The sequence below is a fragment of the Hemiscyllium ocellatum genome, chromosome 16, assembly GCF_020745735.1.
Source record: "Hemiscyllium ocellatum isolate sHemOce1 chromosome 16, sHemOce1.pat.X.cur, whole genome shotgun sequence".
In the NCBI taxonomy this organism is placed as follows: Eukaryota; Metazoa; Chordata; class Chondrichthyes; order Orectolobiformes; family Hemiscylliidae; genus Hemiscyllium; species Hemiscyllium ocellatum.
In genome coordinates, this window is record NC_083416.1 from 76,306,702 (window position 1) to 76,320,642 (window position 13,941).

General features: G+C 44.1%; 1 protein-coding gene across 1 annotated transcript in view; it reads right to left on the reverse strand.

The window, feature by feature from the left end:
• Nucleotides 1-13,941, reverse strand: part of LOC132823489 (calcium/calmodulin-dependent protein kinase type II subunit alpha) — a 240,250-nt gene that overhangs the window by 21,475 nt on the left and 204,834 nt on the right. The window contains exons 12-13 of the mRNA XM_060837410.1: nucleotides 12,713-12,769; nucleotides 705-725 (exon numbers count right to left, since the gene is read on the reverse strand). Coding sequence (XP_060693393.1) covers nucleotides 705-725; nucleotides 12,713-12,769 — 78 coding nt within the window. The remainder of the gene's footprint in view (nucleotides 1-704; nucleotides 726-12,712; nucleotides 12,770-13,941) is intronic.

The window sequence follows — 13,941 nt, forward strand, 5'->3', positions numbered from 1 at the left end:
TTTGATTTGAGGATATTAAGAGGATCTGGATATAAGCTTATTTGCTGAGCTGGAAGGTTCATTTTCAAATGTTTTGTCACCATACTAGATAACATTATCAGTGAGCCGCCAGTGAAACACTGGTATTAGTGACCCGCTTTCTGTGTTCCTTCTAGAAGCATGGCATTCCAACCGGAACTCTATCGACAAACACATCGACTTAGACCCCATTTACCACCCTCTGCGAAAAAGAACAGGAAATGACATCACCACCGGAACTGACATCACCAACCCAAGGAAACCTAAACACATAAATAGAAAGCGGGTCACTAACACCAGTGCTTCACTGGAGGCTCACTGATGATGTTACCTGGTATGGTGACGAACCGTCTGAAAATGGACCTTCCAGCTCAGCGAGCAGACCTACATCCAGAATCTCAAACTGAGCTACAAATCTGCTCAAAACTTGTTAATATTAAGAGAATGACATTGAAATTCCAAGGCTTGCTCACTCTGTGCAACATGAGGCTTTTGGGCTACTGAGGCCTAATTGTTTTCAGAGACCCTTAGACTCAGAGACAGAGCACTTCAAACTGAAAGTTAAAAGAAAGGGTTGACAAAGGCTTTGGGCAGCCACTATCATTTGTCACAAAGGAAGGACTTTCAAGCCCAACATCAGTGATTCTATAGAAAGCAGAGGCAGGAGATACAGCATTATTTCCTACCTTAACTCCATCCGTCTTCTTGTTGCCTGAGCTCCTTCCACCTGGAAGTAGAAGGAAAACAAATGTATTTATTCCATTCTGTGAGCCACTGTACTCAGCCTGAATACAGGGATCTCTAGCTCATAGGATGAAGCATCAGCAGACAGGCAGAGTTAATTTTCCTTGACAGTTTTTGTCAGTGAGGGTTTCATCATTACCTTCCATCTTCAGGGGTGGGGTGAAGATGAAGATCTATCTCAGCCAGAATGGAATTAGCACCCGAGCTGTTGGCATAGTCCTATTCTATGTACCAGACATCTGACCTACTGATGGTGCAAGGAGGATGTGGAGAAACTTCAGTGTGATTTGGACAGGATGAGAGAGTGGGAAAAGGCAAGGCAGAGGAAATATGTTGTGGATAAATGTGAGGTGATCCACTTTAGTAGCCAAAACAGTTGGGCAGATTGTGGTTGGATTGGCGATAGATTGAGAAAGGGAGAGGTGCAATGAGACCTGGATGCCCATGTACACCAGCCACCGAGAGTAAGCATGGAGGTGCAGTGGGCAATGAAGAAGGCAAATGCTTTTGTTGGCTATCATAGTGAGAGTACAGGAGCATTGATGTCTCGCTGCAACTGTGTAGTGGATTGGAGTGTCCCTATATGGAGTATTGTGCACAGTTTTGGTTTCCTTATCTGAGAAAGGATGTTCTGGCGATGGAGGGAATGTCATGAAGGTTCACCAGACCAATACCTGGTAGGACTAACATTTGAAGAGAGACTGCATTACTTAAGATTACACTCACTGGAGGTTAGAAGAATGAGGGGAGACCTCACAGAAGCCCATGGAATTCAAACATTATGAAATACGGAGAAGATTGTTACTGATGACCAGGGAGGTCCCAATCAGGGGTCACATTTTAACGATATGGGGTAGGCCAATAGGGACTGAGGTGAGGAGAAATGTCTTCACTCAGAGAGTGGTGAGACTGTGGGATTCTTTGTTGGAGGAAGAGGTTGTGACCAAAAACATGGAATATTTACAAGAAAGAGTTAGATATAGTTCTTCAGGCTAGAGGGATCAAAGATGGATCATCAGTCATGATTATACAGAATGGTGGAGCAAGCTCAAAGGGTTGGATGGACTACTCCCACTTTCTATGATTCTAGTGAACCAGATGGGTTCTTATAACAAGCGATGTGAGTGAGCATCGTCACCATCTCTGAGACTAGCTTGCAATTCCAGATTTTATTAACTGAGTGCAAATTCCTCCAGCTACGATTGTGAGATTTGAACCCACGCTCTTGCAGCCGTAATGTGGGCTTCTGAATACTAGGCCAGTGGTATGACCGCTACCACGGTCTCCCCCTAAACTTGTGGCAGTATCGTCACAATGGCACTGTGAGAAATGCGGGAGTCAATTTCCAAACAGCAAGCTCCACGGCAAGGGAAAAAAAACTTCTCAATGTCCCTTGCATGATCTCAGGATGTTGTGATTTGCTTCAGAGCTGAAGGGGTACTTGTTGGAATTGTAGTAGCTGTCGTAAGCTAACGAATATGGCAGCACAATTTATACTCAGTCAAGCTCAGCAGCTCCATCAGCTTTTTTTAAGAAACAGAACACACGGATTTCTTTTTAAGCACAAGGTACCTGTATCAGGATATTTAGTCTCAGAATAAAGAGGTGCCAATTTAAGACTGAGATGAGGAGGAAATTCTTCTCTCAAAGGGTTGAGAGTCTTTGAGAATCCCTTATCGCAGAAAGCTGCATGGGAGAGTCCCTGTGCACATTTAAGGCTGAGATTGATAGATTTCTGAACAGTCAGGGAGTCAAGGGTTAGGTGCAAAATGCAAGGAAGTGGACATGAAGAATGTTGGATCATACATGATCCTCATGGTTGGTGGAACGGCCTCAAGGGGCCGAGTGGCTCACTCCTGTTCCTATTTCTTCTGGTTTTATGGTGTCCGAAATGTCTGCTCCCTTTTGTGAGCTGAGAAATTGGAGAAAGGAAGATGGATTAAGACAGAAGCTGGAGAATGCATTTGGGAATGAGAGAGTCAGGTTTAAATGGGGGTCTTCACTTGGCCTCTCCCAGGTTTGTCTTATTGAATGATGGGCATTGACAACAAGGCCAGCAGGTGGCAGCAGTGAGCCACCTTCTTCAATGTAATTGTGTGGTTGGGCATTTCACAGTCAGCCACATTACAGTGAGCCTGGAGTCACGTGTAGGCCAGAGGGGGTAATGGTGGCAAATCTCCTTCTCTGAAAGACATTAGTGATCAGGGGATGGGCAGTGAGTGGGAAGTGGTGAGAACTCATAAAGGAACACCGAGCAAAACAGTAAGGGTCAGTGGAGAGGTAGCAACCAGAAGTTGGTGAGTGGGACACAACAAACAAGGGGTTGGCACCTGAAGGGGCAAGTGAGGGGCATCAAGTGGGAGTGGGGCAGGAGTATGAGCATGTCTTTGTGAGAGAAGTTTTCCCTGTGAGTGTGTGAGAGTGAGAGAACGTGTCTGTATGTGTGCGTGAAAGAGTGTGTATGAGAGAGTGTGTGTGAGAGTGTGTATGAGAGTGTGTGAGAGATAGAGTATGTGTGTGAGAGAGACTGTGTATGTGTGTATGAGGGAGAGTGAGTGTATGAGAGGGAGTGTATGAGAGAGAAAGTATATTTGAAAGAGAGTGCGTGTGAGAGAGTGAGAGTCTATGTGTGTATGAGAGAATGTGTATGTTTGTATGCAAATGTGAGAGAGTGTGTGTGTGCATGTGTGTGTGTCTGTGAATATGTGTGAGAGAGAGATTGTGAATGTGTGTGAGAGAGTGTATCTATGAGTGTCTGTGTGAGAGTGTCTGTGTCTGTGTGAGCGTGTCTGAGTGTCTGTGTGAGAAAGAGTGTTTGTGAGTGTGTGTGTGAGAAAGAGTGTTTGTGAGTGTGTGAGAGAGATTGCCTGTGAATGTGTGTGTGAGAGTGTCTGTGAATGTGTGTGTGAGAGAGATTGTGAATGTATGTGTGAGAGAGTGTGCGTGAATGTGTGTGTGAGAGTGTGAATATCTGTGTGAGTGTGTCTGTGAATGTGTGTGTGAATGTCTGTGTGAGTGTGTCTATGAATGTCTGTGTGAGTGTGTCTGTGAATGTGTGTGTGAGAAAGAGTGTCTGTGAATGTAGGTGTGAGAGTGAGTGTCTGTGAATGTCTGTGTGAGAGAGTGTCTGTGAATGTGTGTGTGAGAAAGAGTATCTGTGGGTGTGTGAGAGAGAGTGTCTGTGAATGTGTGTGTGAGAGAGAGTGTGTGAGAGAGAGTATGAATGTGTGTGTGTGAGAGAGATTGTGAGTGTGTGTGAGAGAAAGTGTGTGTGAATGTGTGTGTCAGAGAGATTGTGAGTGTGTGTGTGAGAGAGTGTGTGTGTCAGAGAGTGTCTGTGAATGTGTGTGAGAGAGATTGTGAATGTCTGTGTGAGTGTGTGTGAATGTGTGTGTGTCAAAGAGTGTGTGTGAGAGAGTGTGTGCGAGAGAGAGTGTGAATGTGTGTGTGAGAGATTGTGAGTGTCTGTGTGAGAGATTGTGAGTGTCTGTGTATGAGAGTGTCTGTGAATGTGTGTGTGAGAGACAGTGTCTGTGAATGTGTGTGAGAGTGTGAATATGTGTGAGAGAGTGTCTGTGAGGTGTGTGTGAGAGAGTGTCTGTGAATGTGTGTAAGAGAGAGAGTGTGAATGTCTGTGTGAGAGTATCTGTGAATGTGTGTGTGAGAGTGTGTCTGTGTGTGTCTGTGTTAGTGTGTGTGAATGTCTGTGTGAGAGAGAGTGTCTGTGAATGTGTGTGTGTGAGAGAGTGTCTGTGAATGTCTGTATGAGAGTGTGTCTGTGAGTGTGTTTGTGTGAGTGTGTCTGTGAGTGTCTATGTGAGAGAGTGTCTGTGAATGTGTGAGAGAAAGAGTGTCTGTGAGTGTGTGAGAGTGTGTGTCTGTGAATGTGTGTGTGGGAGAGAGTGTCTGTGAGAGTGTGTGAGAGTGTGGGTGTGAGAGAGAGTATCTGTGAATGTCTGTGAGTGTCTGTGTGAGAGAGTGTCTGTGAATGTGTATGAGAGAAAGAGTGTCTGTGAGTGTGTGTGAGAGAGTGTGTGTGAGAGAGTGTGTGTGAGAGTGTGTGTGTGTGTGTGTGAGAGTGAGTGTGTGAGAGTGAGTGTGTGTGAGAGAGTGTGTGTGAGAGAGTGTGTGTGAGAGAGTGTGTGTTTGCGTGCAGAAATTGCAGAGAAAGTGGAACCAGATGAAACATCCACCTCTGAACCAACCTCTAAAACCCCGGAGCATTTTACAAGCAGTAGACTGAGGCACCGAGTAACTCTCTCTTATAAAATCTCTGACTGGCTGAAACAAAATTGATTCTTAAGTAAATATATTCATGAGATGAGTAAATTCCACTGCCTGAATGTAATTAAATTTAAAATTGGACACATCTTAAATGTTGATAATCATAAGGATATGGAAGAAAATAATTACTGACCAATATCCTTGAAATATTTTACAATCTACAGTTCGTTAAATCTCTCTGAACACAATTATCAGCCAGTTCTGTGTCAAGAAAACCGAACAGCTTGAATTTATATAGCGCCTTTCATGATCTCCGTTCCTCTAAAGAGCTTCGACAACAACTCATATATATTTATGGTTTGTACAGAGTCTTTAACATAATAAAATATCTCAAGTTGTTTTCACAGTAACATTGACAGACCAACATTAGACACCAAGCCACTTAATGTCGTTGATGACAACTGGTCGAAAGTATATTCATCCGTGAGATGGGGGCATCACTGGCTGGGCCAACATTTATTGCCCATCTCTAGTTGCCTTTGAGAACGTGGTGGGAAGCTGCCCTCTTGAACCTTATTGCCCACCTGCTGTGGGTGGACCCAAAATGCCCTTGGGAAGGGAATTCCAGGATTTTGACCGAGCAACACATTTCCAAGTCAGAATGGTGATGGCTTGGAGGGGAATTTGTAGGTGGTGGTGTCCCCATGTTTCTACTGCTCTTTCTGGATATCGAAGGTGCTGGTGAGGGAACCTTAGTGCATTTCTGCAGTGCATCTTGTCGATGGTACACACTGCTGCTACTGAATGTTGTTGTTGGAGAGAATGTTGTGGATGTAGTACTAATTAAACAGGCTGCTTTTTTCTGGATGGTGTCAAGCTTCTTAAATGTTCTTGGAGCTGCACCCATCCAGGCAAGTGGGGAGTATTACACTCTTGATTTGTGACTTATCGATTTTGGAGAGTCACGAGTGGAGTTATTCATGGCAGGATTCCTAGCCTCTGACCTGTTCTTGTCACCACCATAGTTATCTGGCTGGACTCATTTTCTGGTCTACAGTAACCCTCAAAATATTGATAGTTGGGATTTCAGTGATGGTAATGCCATTGAACGTCGAGGGGTGATGTTTAGATTCTCAGTTGTTGGAGATGGTCATTTCCTGGCATTTTTGGGGTGTGAATGTTACTTTTCAAACAAGCCTGGATATTGTCCAGCTCTTATCGTACTTAAACATGGATTGCTTCAGTATCTGAGGGGTTGCAAATGGTGCTGAACACTGTGAAATCATCGGCGAACATCCCTGCTTCTGACCTTATGATGGAGGGAACATCATTGATGAAGCAGCTGAAAATGGTTGGGTCTAGGACACTAGCCTGAGGAACTCCTGCAGGGTGTTAAAGGAGTAGAGAGAGTGTGATAGAGAAGCAAAGATGTTTGCTGATGGGAACAGTGCCTTCATGAGATAAGGTTTTAGAGTAACATTATGGCCAAAGCAAAGTGCAGAGAGACAGATAAGGTATAACTTATAGCAGTTCCAGTTATCAATGTTTTAGCAAATACTCTGCACGAGTATAAACTGTATCAAACTGTGTGCTGTTAGATGCTGGATCCTCCTGGCCCTATTGCAATGCTCCAGTCCCAGCCTCCACGATAGATATTTACTGTGAAGCACCCCATTAACTTAATCCATGGCTCTCTGTTGGGCTCATCAATCTCCATGACCAGAGAGATAAGTATGTTCCCTTAGATCAGACTAAGGTTAATCAACCCTCACTAACACATTTACAGAACGAGACCATTCATCTAGTTTCTGTCAACACAGGCAACTGGAAAGTGAAATAGAAAGAGATCAATTTTATTCTTGATTCTGGTGAAGAGATTTAAGCACTCAGTCACTCATTTTCTCTTGATAATTTTCTCTTTCTTTGGTGTCTGACTTACTCCCCTTCTGGGGAGGAGTGGATCTCTACCAAGACATAAGAACACCAGGAATAGGAGCAGGAGCAGGCCACCTGGCCCATCAAGCCTACTTCTCCATTCAATAAGATCATGGCTGATCTTTTTTGTGGACCCAGCTCCAATTACCCTCTGGCTCACCATAACCCTTAATTCCTTTGCTGTTCAAAAATCTATCTGTCTTTACCTTAAAAACATTCAATGAGGAAGCCTCATCTGCTTCCCTGGGCAGGGAATTCCACAGATTCACAACCCTCTGGGTGAAGAGGTTCCTACCCAGTCCAAAATCAGCTCCTCTTATTTTGAGGCTATGCCCCTTGTTCCAGTTTCACCCACCAGTGGAAATAACCTCCCTGCTTCCATCTTATAAATTCCCTTCATAACTTTATATGTTTATATTTTATAAGACCACTGAGTGTCCAATTATCTGGCTATTTATCTCATTGCTGCTTCTGGGGTCCTGGTTTCCTCAAACTAATCAGTATGTTTTCTATTTTCTAACAGAGACTATGCATCGAAAGTATTTCATTGTCTGTCAAGCTCTAGGGGAAGTGTAGGGAAGATTTTTTTATTTTAACCTGAATTGTAAAGGGTACATAGAAACCTGAAAGATGAAGGAGGAGCTGGACAGTTAACTTGGAGAAATTGTTTCCACTTGTGGAAGGGATGAGACAGAGAGCAGTTGACCACCAACAGATCGAGTAAGGACGAATTTCTTTACTGGCTACGTTACGGTAGAGACTGCTCTCCAAAAGCCTTGGGCAAGCCCGTGAAAGGCGCAACGTAAATGCAATTCTTCCTTACATGGTGAGTGGAAAGTACATACAATCACAGGGAGTGGTGAAGCACAGGACATATGAAGCTAGTTTAATATGTAAGCACACTCTGTGTTTAACATGGATTTGCTACCCTGTAGATCCGGGTATTGGTGAGATCTGATCGAAACCCTATTGCTTTTTCCTGATTGTCAACCCCTGAAGCATTGCACAGTCCTTTGTGTGAGATTAGTGACATTGCTGCTGAGCACTATTCATGATTTTGTGTTATCCCCAGGAGGGTTATGCCCCTATTACCCCACGGGTAATAAGAATTTGGTCTATACAGGAGAAAGCAAGAGGGGGACAGTGGGGTGTCCAGGGTGGATGGACACATCTAGCGCAGGAGGAGACTTTTATGGAGCATAATCCCCAGCAGAGACCAAATTCCGTATGGCAGGTATCATGGTATTCTGCATTGGAATCTGGGTGAGTGTGCAAGCTGAACTGTACCAGAAGGTTTGAGTTAGAAACAAAACGCTGGGATGTTTTTCACTGGAGCATAGGAGGTGGAAGTTTAAAAAATAATGAAGGATATAGATAGAGTTATTGACCCCACCACCAGGGATATACTTCCCTCCCCACCCCTTTCTGCATTCCGCAAAGACCGCTCCCTCCGTGACTACCTGGTCAGGTCCACGCCCCCCTACAACCCACCCTCCCGTCCTGGCACCTTCCCCTGCCACCGCAGGAACTGCAAAACCTGTGCCCACACCTCCTCCCTCACCTCCATCCAAGGCCCTAAAGGAGCCTTCCACATCCATCAAAGTTTTACCTGCACATCCACTAATATCATTTATTGTATCTGTTGCTCCCAATGTGGTCTCCTCTACATTGGGGAGACTGGATGCCTCCTAGCAGAGTGCTTTAGGGAACATCTCTGGGACACCCGCACCAATCAACCACACCGTCCCGTGGTCCAACATTTCAACTCCCCCTCCCACTCTGCCGAGGACATGGAGGTCCTGGGCCTCCTTCACCGCCGCTCCCTCACCACCAGACGCCTGGAGGAAGAATGCCTCATCTTCCGCCTCAGAACACTTCAACCCCAGGGCATCAATGTGGACTTCAACAGTTTCCTCATTTCCCCTTCCCCCACCTCACCCTAGTTCCAAACTTCCAGCTCAGCACTGTCCATATGATGTCCTACCTGCCTATCTTCTTTTCCACCTATCCACTCCACCCTCCTCCCTGACCTATCACCTTCATCCCTTCCCGCACTCACCTATTGTACTCTATGCTACTTTCTCCCCACCCCCACCCTCCTTTAGCTTATCTCTCCACCCTTCAGGCTCTCTGCCTTTATTCCTGCTGAAGGGCGTTTGCCCGAAATGTCTATTTCGCTGCTCTTCGGATGCTGCCTGAACTGCTGTGCTCTTCCAGCACCACTAATCCAGAATCTGGTTTCCTGCATCTGCAGTCATTGTTTTCACCATCAGAATAACATGCAGATTAAAGTACATAATACAAGACTGAAGGGAGTATAATTAGATCCGAGCATGCAGGATAATTCCTGGATGGATTTCTATAAATAATTGCAGAGTGAATGCCTTAACCCATTGTGTGGTCATGCCAGCTCATTACACTGTCTTACTGTTCACAAAGAAAGTCACTCTCTACTTCCTTAAAGTGTAGGAAACTACAGGGCTGCGTGGACTCGTATAGGAGAGGAAAATCACGTCCTGGTCTAATGAGAAGAATCTTTTGTAATAATCATGTATCACAAAGCTGGTCCTTTTTTAACTGAAAGTTGCTCCTTTTCTCAATGTGTGTTTGGTTTTTCTCAGAGGGGTCATAAACTGGCCGGGCTCCAAAATGGCTGGGTTTGGTGCCGAGATGAAAGGCCTTTTTGTTTATATGTAAACAGATGAGTCTTTAGGCCAAAGCTTTGATGTTTAAGAAGTAACCTGTATGAGTCAAGGGGACGTGGCCAGCTCTTTAGTTGAGCCGTTCCATCCAGAGCTAGTTAGAGAGTTCAGCTGTGTAGCTATCTGGAAACAGGCTGCTGAACTCTCTCTCCTTCTGTCCTTCTAACTTCGACCTGTAAGCCTTTGTTTCATTTTACTGTGTTTAAGAGGTTTGCTTATTGGGACTGTTGTGTAGACTTAATAGCATAATTAAGTCTAGTTTGGATAGACTGAGTTCTGTAGGGATTCTTTATTCTGTTCTTTGTGTTTCGTTGTGTAATTTTGTAAATCAATTTTTGTCTATGTTAAAACCTGGTAGTCAACCTAGCCAACTTACTCTGGTTAATTTTCACTGGACACTTACTGAAATAAACTGCAAAGTTATGGTCTGGGCTGCCCATTTAAAAATATTTTGAGTGGTCTGGTCTAGTCCATAACACATGATACAATTTTTTGCTTGCTAGCAACAGGGAGACACAGTGGCTCAGTGGTTAGCACTGCTGCCTCACAGGGCCAGGGACCCGGGTTTGATTCCTCCCTCGAGCAACTTTGTGGAGTTTGCACATTCTCCCTGTGCGGGTTTCCTCCGAGTGCTCCGGTTTCCTCCCACAATCCAGGTCAGGTGAATTGGCCATGCTAAATTGCCCACAGTGTTAGGTGCATTAGTCAGAGGTAAATGTAGGATAGGGGAATGGATCTGGGTTGGTTAATCTTTGCAGGGTCGGTGTGGACTTGTTGGGCCAAAGGGCCTGTTTCCATACTGTAGGGAATCTAAACTAGTTACTCGTTACAGTGACATGATCAATCATCCATGATGGACATCGTTACAGAGAGTTTGATGATGACCAGATGTTGGATTGCTATATATTCTGTCTGTAAATCCACGTGACATCACCATACTGGGTAGACCTTACAGCACACCTCAGTATTAATTCTTTCATACAAATCCGTGTTAATATTGGAGTAAGTGTACGTGGAAAAGCTTGTTGTCGAAAAGTGCTGAGTTGACTGACTTCTTTAAAAAGGCACTGGACTGATGTACTGGAGGATGGAACAGGAGATTGTGGGGTTCAGAACAAATTAATTTGGTCAAATAATCAATTGGATACAATAGGTTAACATGTCATGGAGATCAGGTTTGATCTTCTAGCAAGTGCAGTACACCAAGGTTCAATAGTTCAGAATGAATGACCATCCTAATTTCACCTTTCATGGTCAGGGAACACTTTTCCCAAAAGGTGTCTTGAAAAATTAAAAGGGTGGGTTGCGTCTATCTTAGAGGAGAGTATACATGGGTTGCTGGAGCAGATTGAATGCTGGGTGGGCGTCTACAACAGACAAACTTACAAACAAATGAACAAGGAACTGGAGTAGGCCATTCAGGATCTGAAAACTATTTCAATGTGGACATGACTGATCTGACTGTAACCTCAAATCCACATTTCATCCGATTAACAATCCATCCCATTTCCCGACAGGAATCTACACACCTCTGCCTTCAAAATATTCAAAGACTCTGCTTCTCCCACCTTTTTGGAAAAAACGATTCTTCAGACTCACGAAACTCTGAGAGAAAACATTTTGCTTTATCTCTGTTTAGGTGGACGATCTCTTATTTTATAAGTAGTGACCCCTCGTTCTAGATTCTCCTGTAAGTGAAAACATTGTCTCTACATCTACCCTGTCAAGACACCTCAGGATCATACACAGGCTTCTCCCACTATCTGAAATTAAAGCTTTCCTAAGAAACCTTTTGTCAGCCAAAATTAAATAAATCGAAGTGGCGTAAATTCTTTATGTAAGAGCGAAAATCCTCTTGGGATTTCTATCGGTTAACGAAAACAGTTATTAAAGTAAGTCTTTAGTAAAAGCGTAGTGGTGTAAAGCGAGCTTTCAAAAAGCAGGGGATACATGTACCTTTCAAACAAGAAATTTAATGCCCTTTTAAGAAGATGCAGAATAGGTTGAGGATGTGGTTAGGAAAGCTTACAGGATTCTGAGCTTTATGAACAGGGGTGTCAGGTATAAAACCACAGAAGTTATGATAAACCTGTTCAAAACCCTGGGTTGGCCCCGTTTGGGATATTGCATCCAGTTATGGATGGCGTACTTCAGGGACGATGAGATACATCTTCAGAGATACTGCAGAAGAGATTAACGAGAATGGGGCTCCAGGCTTGAGGGACTTGAGCTCCATGGATGAAATGGAGGAACAGAGACTTTTCTCCTTAGAGAAGACAAGATTAAGAGGAGATTTGATACAGATGGGCAAATCATTGTTTTATTGCCTATTTGTGAGATGCAGACATCTCTGACTGGGCTAGCATTTATTGCCCAATCCTAATTGCCACTGATTGAGGGCCATTTTAGAGGTTAGTTCAGAGTCAATCACATTGATGGGAGTCTATGATGAAGGTCAGATCAGAAATGGATGTTAGATTTTTCTCTCTGAAGTACAGTAGTAAATCAGATGGGTTTTTATGACAATGGTTTTATGGTCATCGTTAGGCTATCTTAAGTTCAGGTTTTGCTTTGACCACATTCATATTTCACATCTGCCACGGTAGGATTTGAACTCAAGGCCCACAAAGCATTAGTCTGGGGAGCTTGGTTACAAATTCAGGGACAGACACTACTCCCTACCAGACCATGAAGAGCATGGAGAGAATAGGTAGGGAGGAGCATATCTCACTGGTGGAAGGATCAAGAACCAAATGGCAGGCATTTAAGGAAACTGGGAAAATAGGATTAGAGACATGAGAGAAATGTCTTTACACAGCGAGTGATTCGGGTTTGGAAAGCATTGACTGAGAAAGTGGTCGAGACAGATTGATTCAGGGCAACTCCCACGTCCAGAGTGTGCTGCCATTTTGAAAAGTATGTGGAGAAGTCTGCACTCTGCAAAAATTTGACCCTATGTTCCTGATCTAAGCTGTGGGGTTTAAAGAGAGACATGAATTATAAGCAATGAGGTGATTGCATTACAAGTGATTTTACACATTGTCAGGGTAACTTGACATGGAGACAATATGGCTGCTTCAGAAAGTAATGGAAAGTTCCTTACCTGAGAAGTTTCGTGTGGCCAACATTGTAGTGAGAATTGCCCCCTGGAAATGAAAGGAAAAATGAGCTGTGAGAGTAGGTTATTTGCACAGCGCTGCAGTTTAATATCGTGTTCGAACTCCAAGTGAAATGGATCCATAAGTGTTTCTGCATTAACGATCTCTAACAAAATTAAGCAGGTTATATGCGCAGGCTCACCCAGACAAATGAGTAATCATTATTTTTCTAATTTGACATGTTCTCTGATCAACACTTGAATAAAAGCAAAACACAGTGGAAATTGAGACAAACACAGACTCGAAATATTAACTCAACTTTCTCTCTCCACTGATGTTGTCAGACCTGCTGAGTTTCTCCAGCATTCTCTGTGCTTGTCTCTGGACAACACAACCCAGCTCCATCACTCAGACACCCCACTCCTTGTAGAATTGCTAAGCCTTTTGAAACTAAACTCGATTCCATTTCCTTATTTGGTCATTATTGATTCCTGGTACATCCTTCACCTCCTCTTTCCAGTCTTGCTGGCGTTTAGAGGAAAGCGTAAGTTTGCAGGAGTGGGAGTTGTTGGCATGATCAGCATTTATTGACCATCCCAAGTGTATCACTTCAGAAGATGGTGGTGTGCTGCCTTCATTAATTCCTGCAGCGTGTGGTGTGTAGGGACACCCGCGGTGCTGTTCATAAAGGAATCCAGGATTTTGACCCACTGACACAGGTATGGCAATATATTTCCAAGTCAGGATGGTGAGTGTCTCAGAGGGAGAATTTGCAGGTGGTGGTATTCCCATGTGTCTGCTGATGTTGTCCTTTCATTAGGACATTCATGCTTGGGGGTTTGCCAACTTTTGCCAAGTTTTATAGGTGCACCATCGAGAGCATTCTCTCTGAATGTATCACTACCTGGTATGGCAACTGCACCATTCAAGATTGGCAATGACTCCGGAAAGTGGTGAACTTGTCCTGGACAATCACAAAGGCCAACCTCCCATCTATAGAATCCATCTCCCAGGCCCACTGTCAAGGAAAGGACGCCAGCATTCTCAAAGATCCATCCCACCCTGGCAATGTTTTTCTACAACCTCTACCATCGGGGAGAAGGTACAGAAGCCTGAACACACGCACCAGCCGGTTTCAAAACAGTTTCTACCCTACTGTTGTTAGAATACTGAACGGACTCACAAACTCTTAACATTCGCCTGTACCTGTGTTTTTGTTT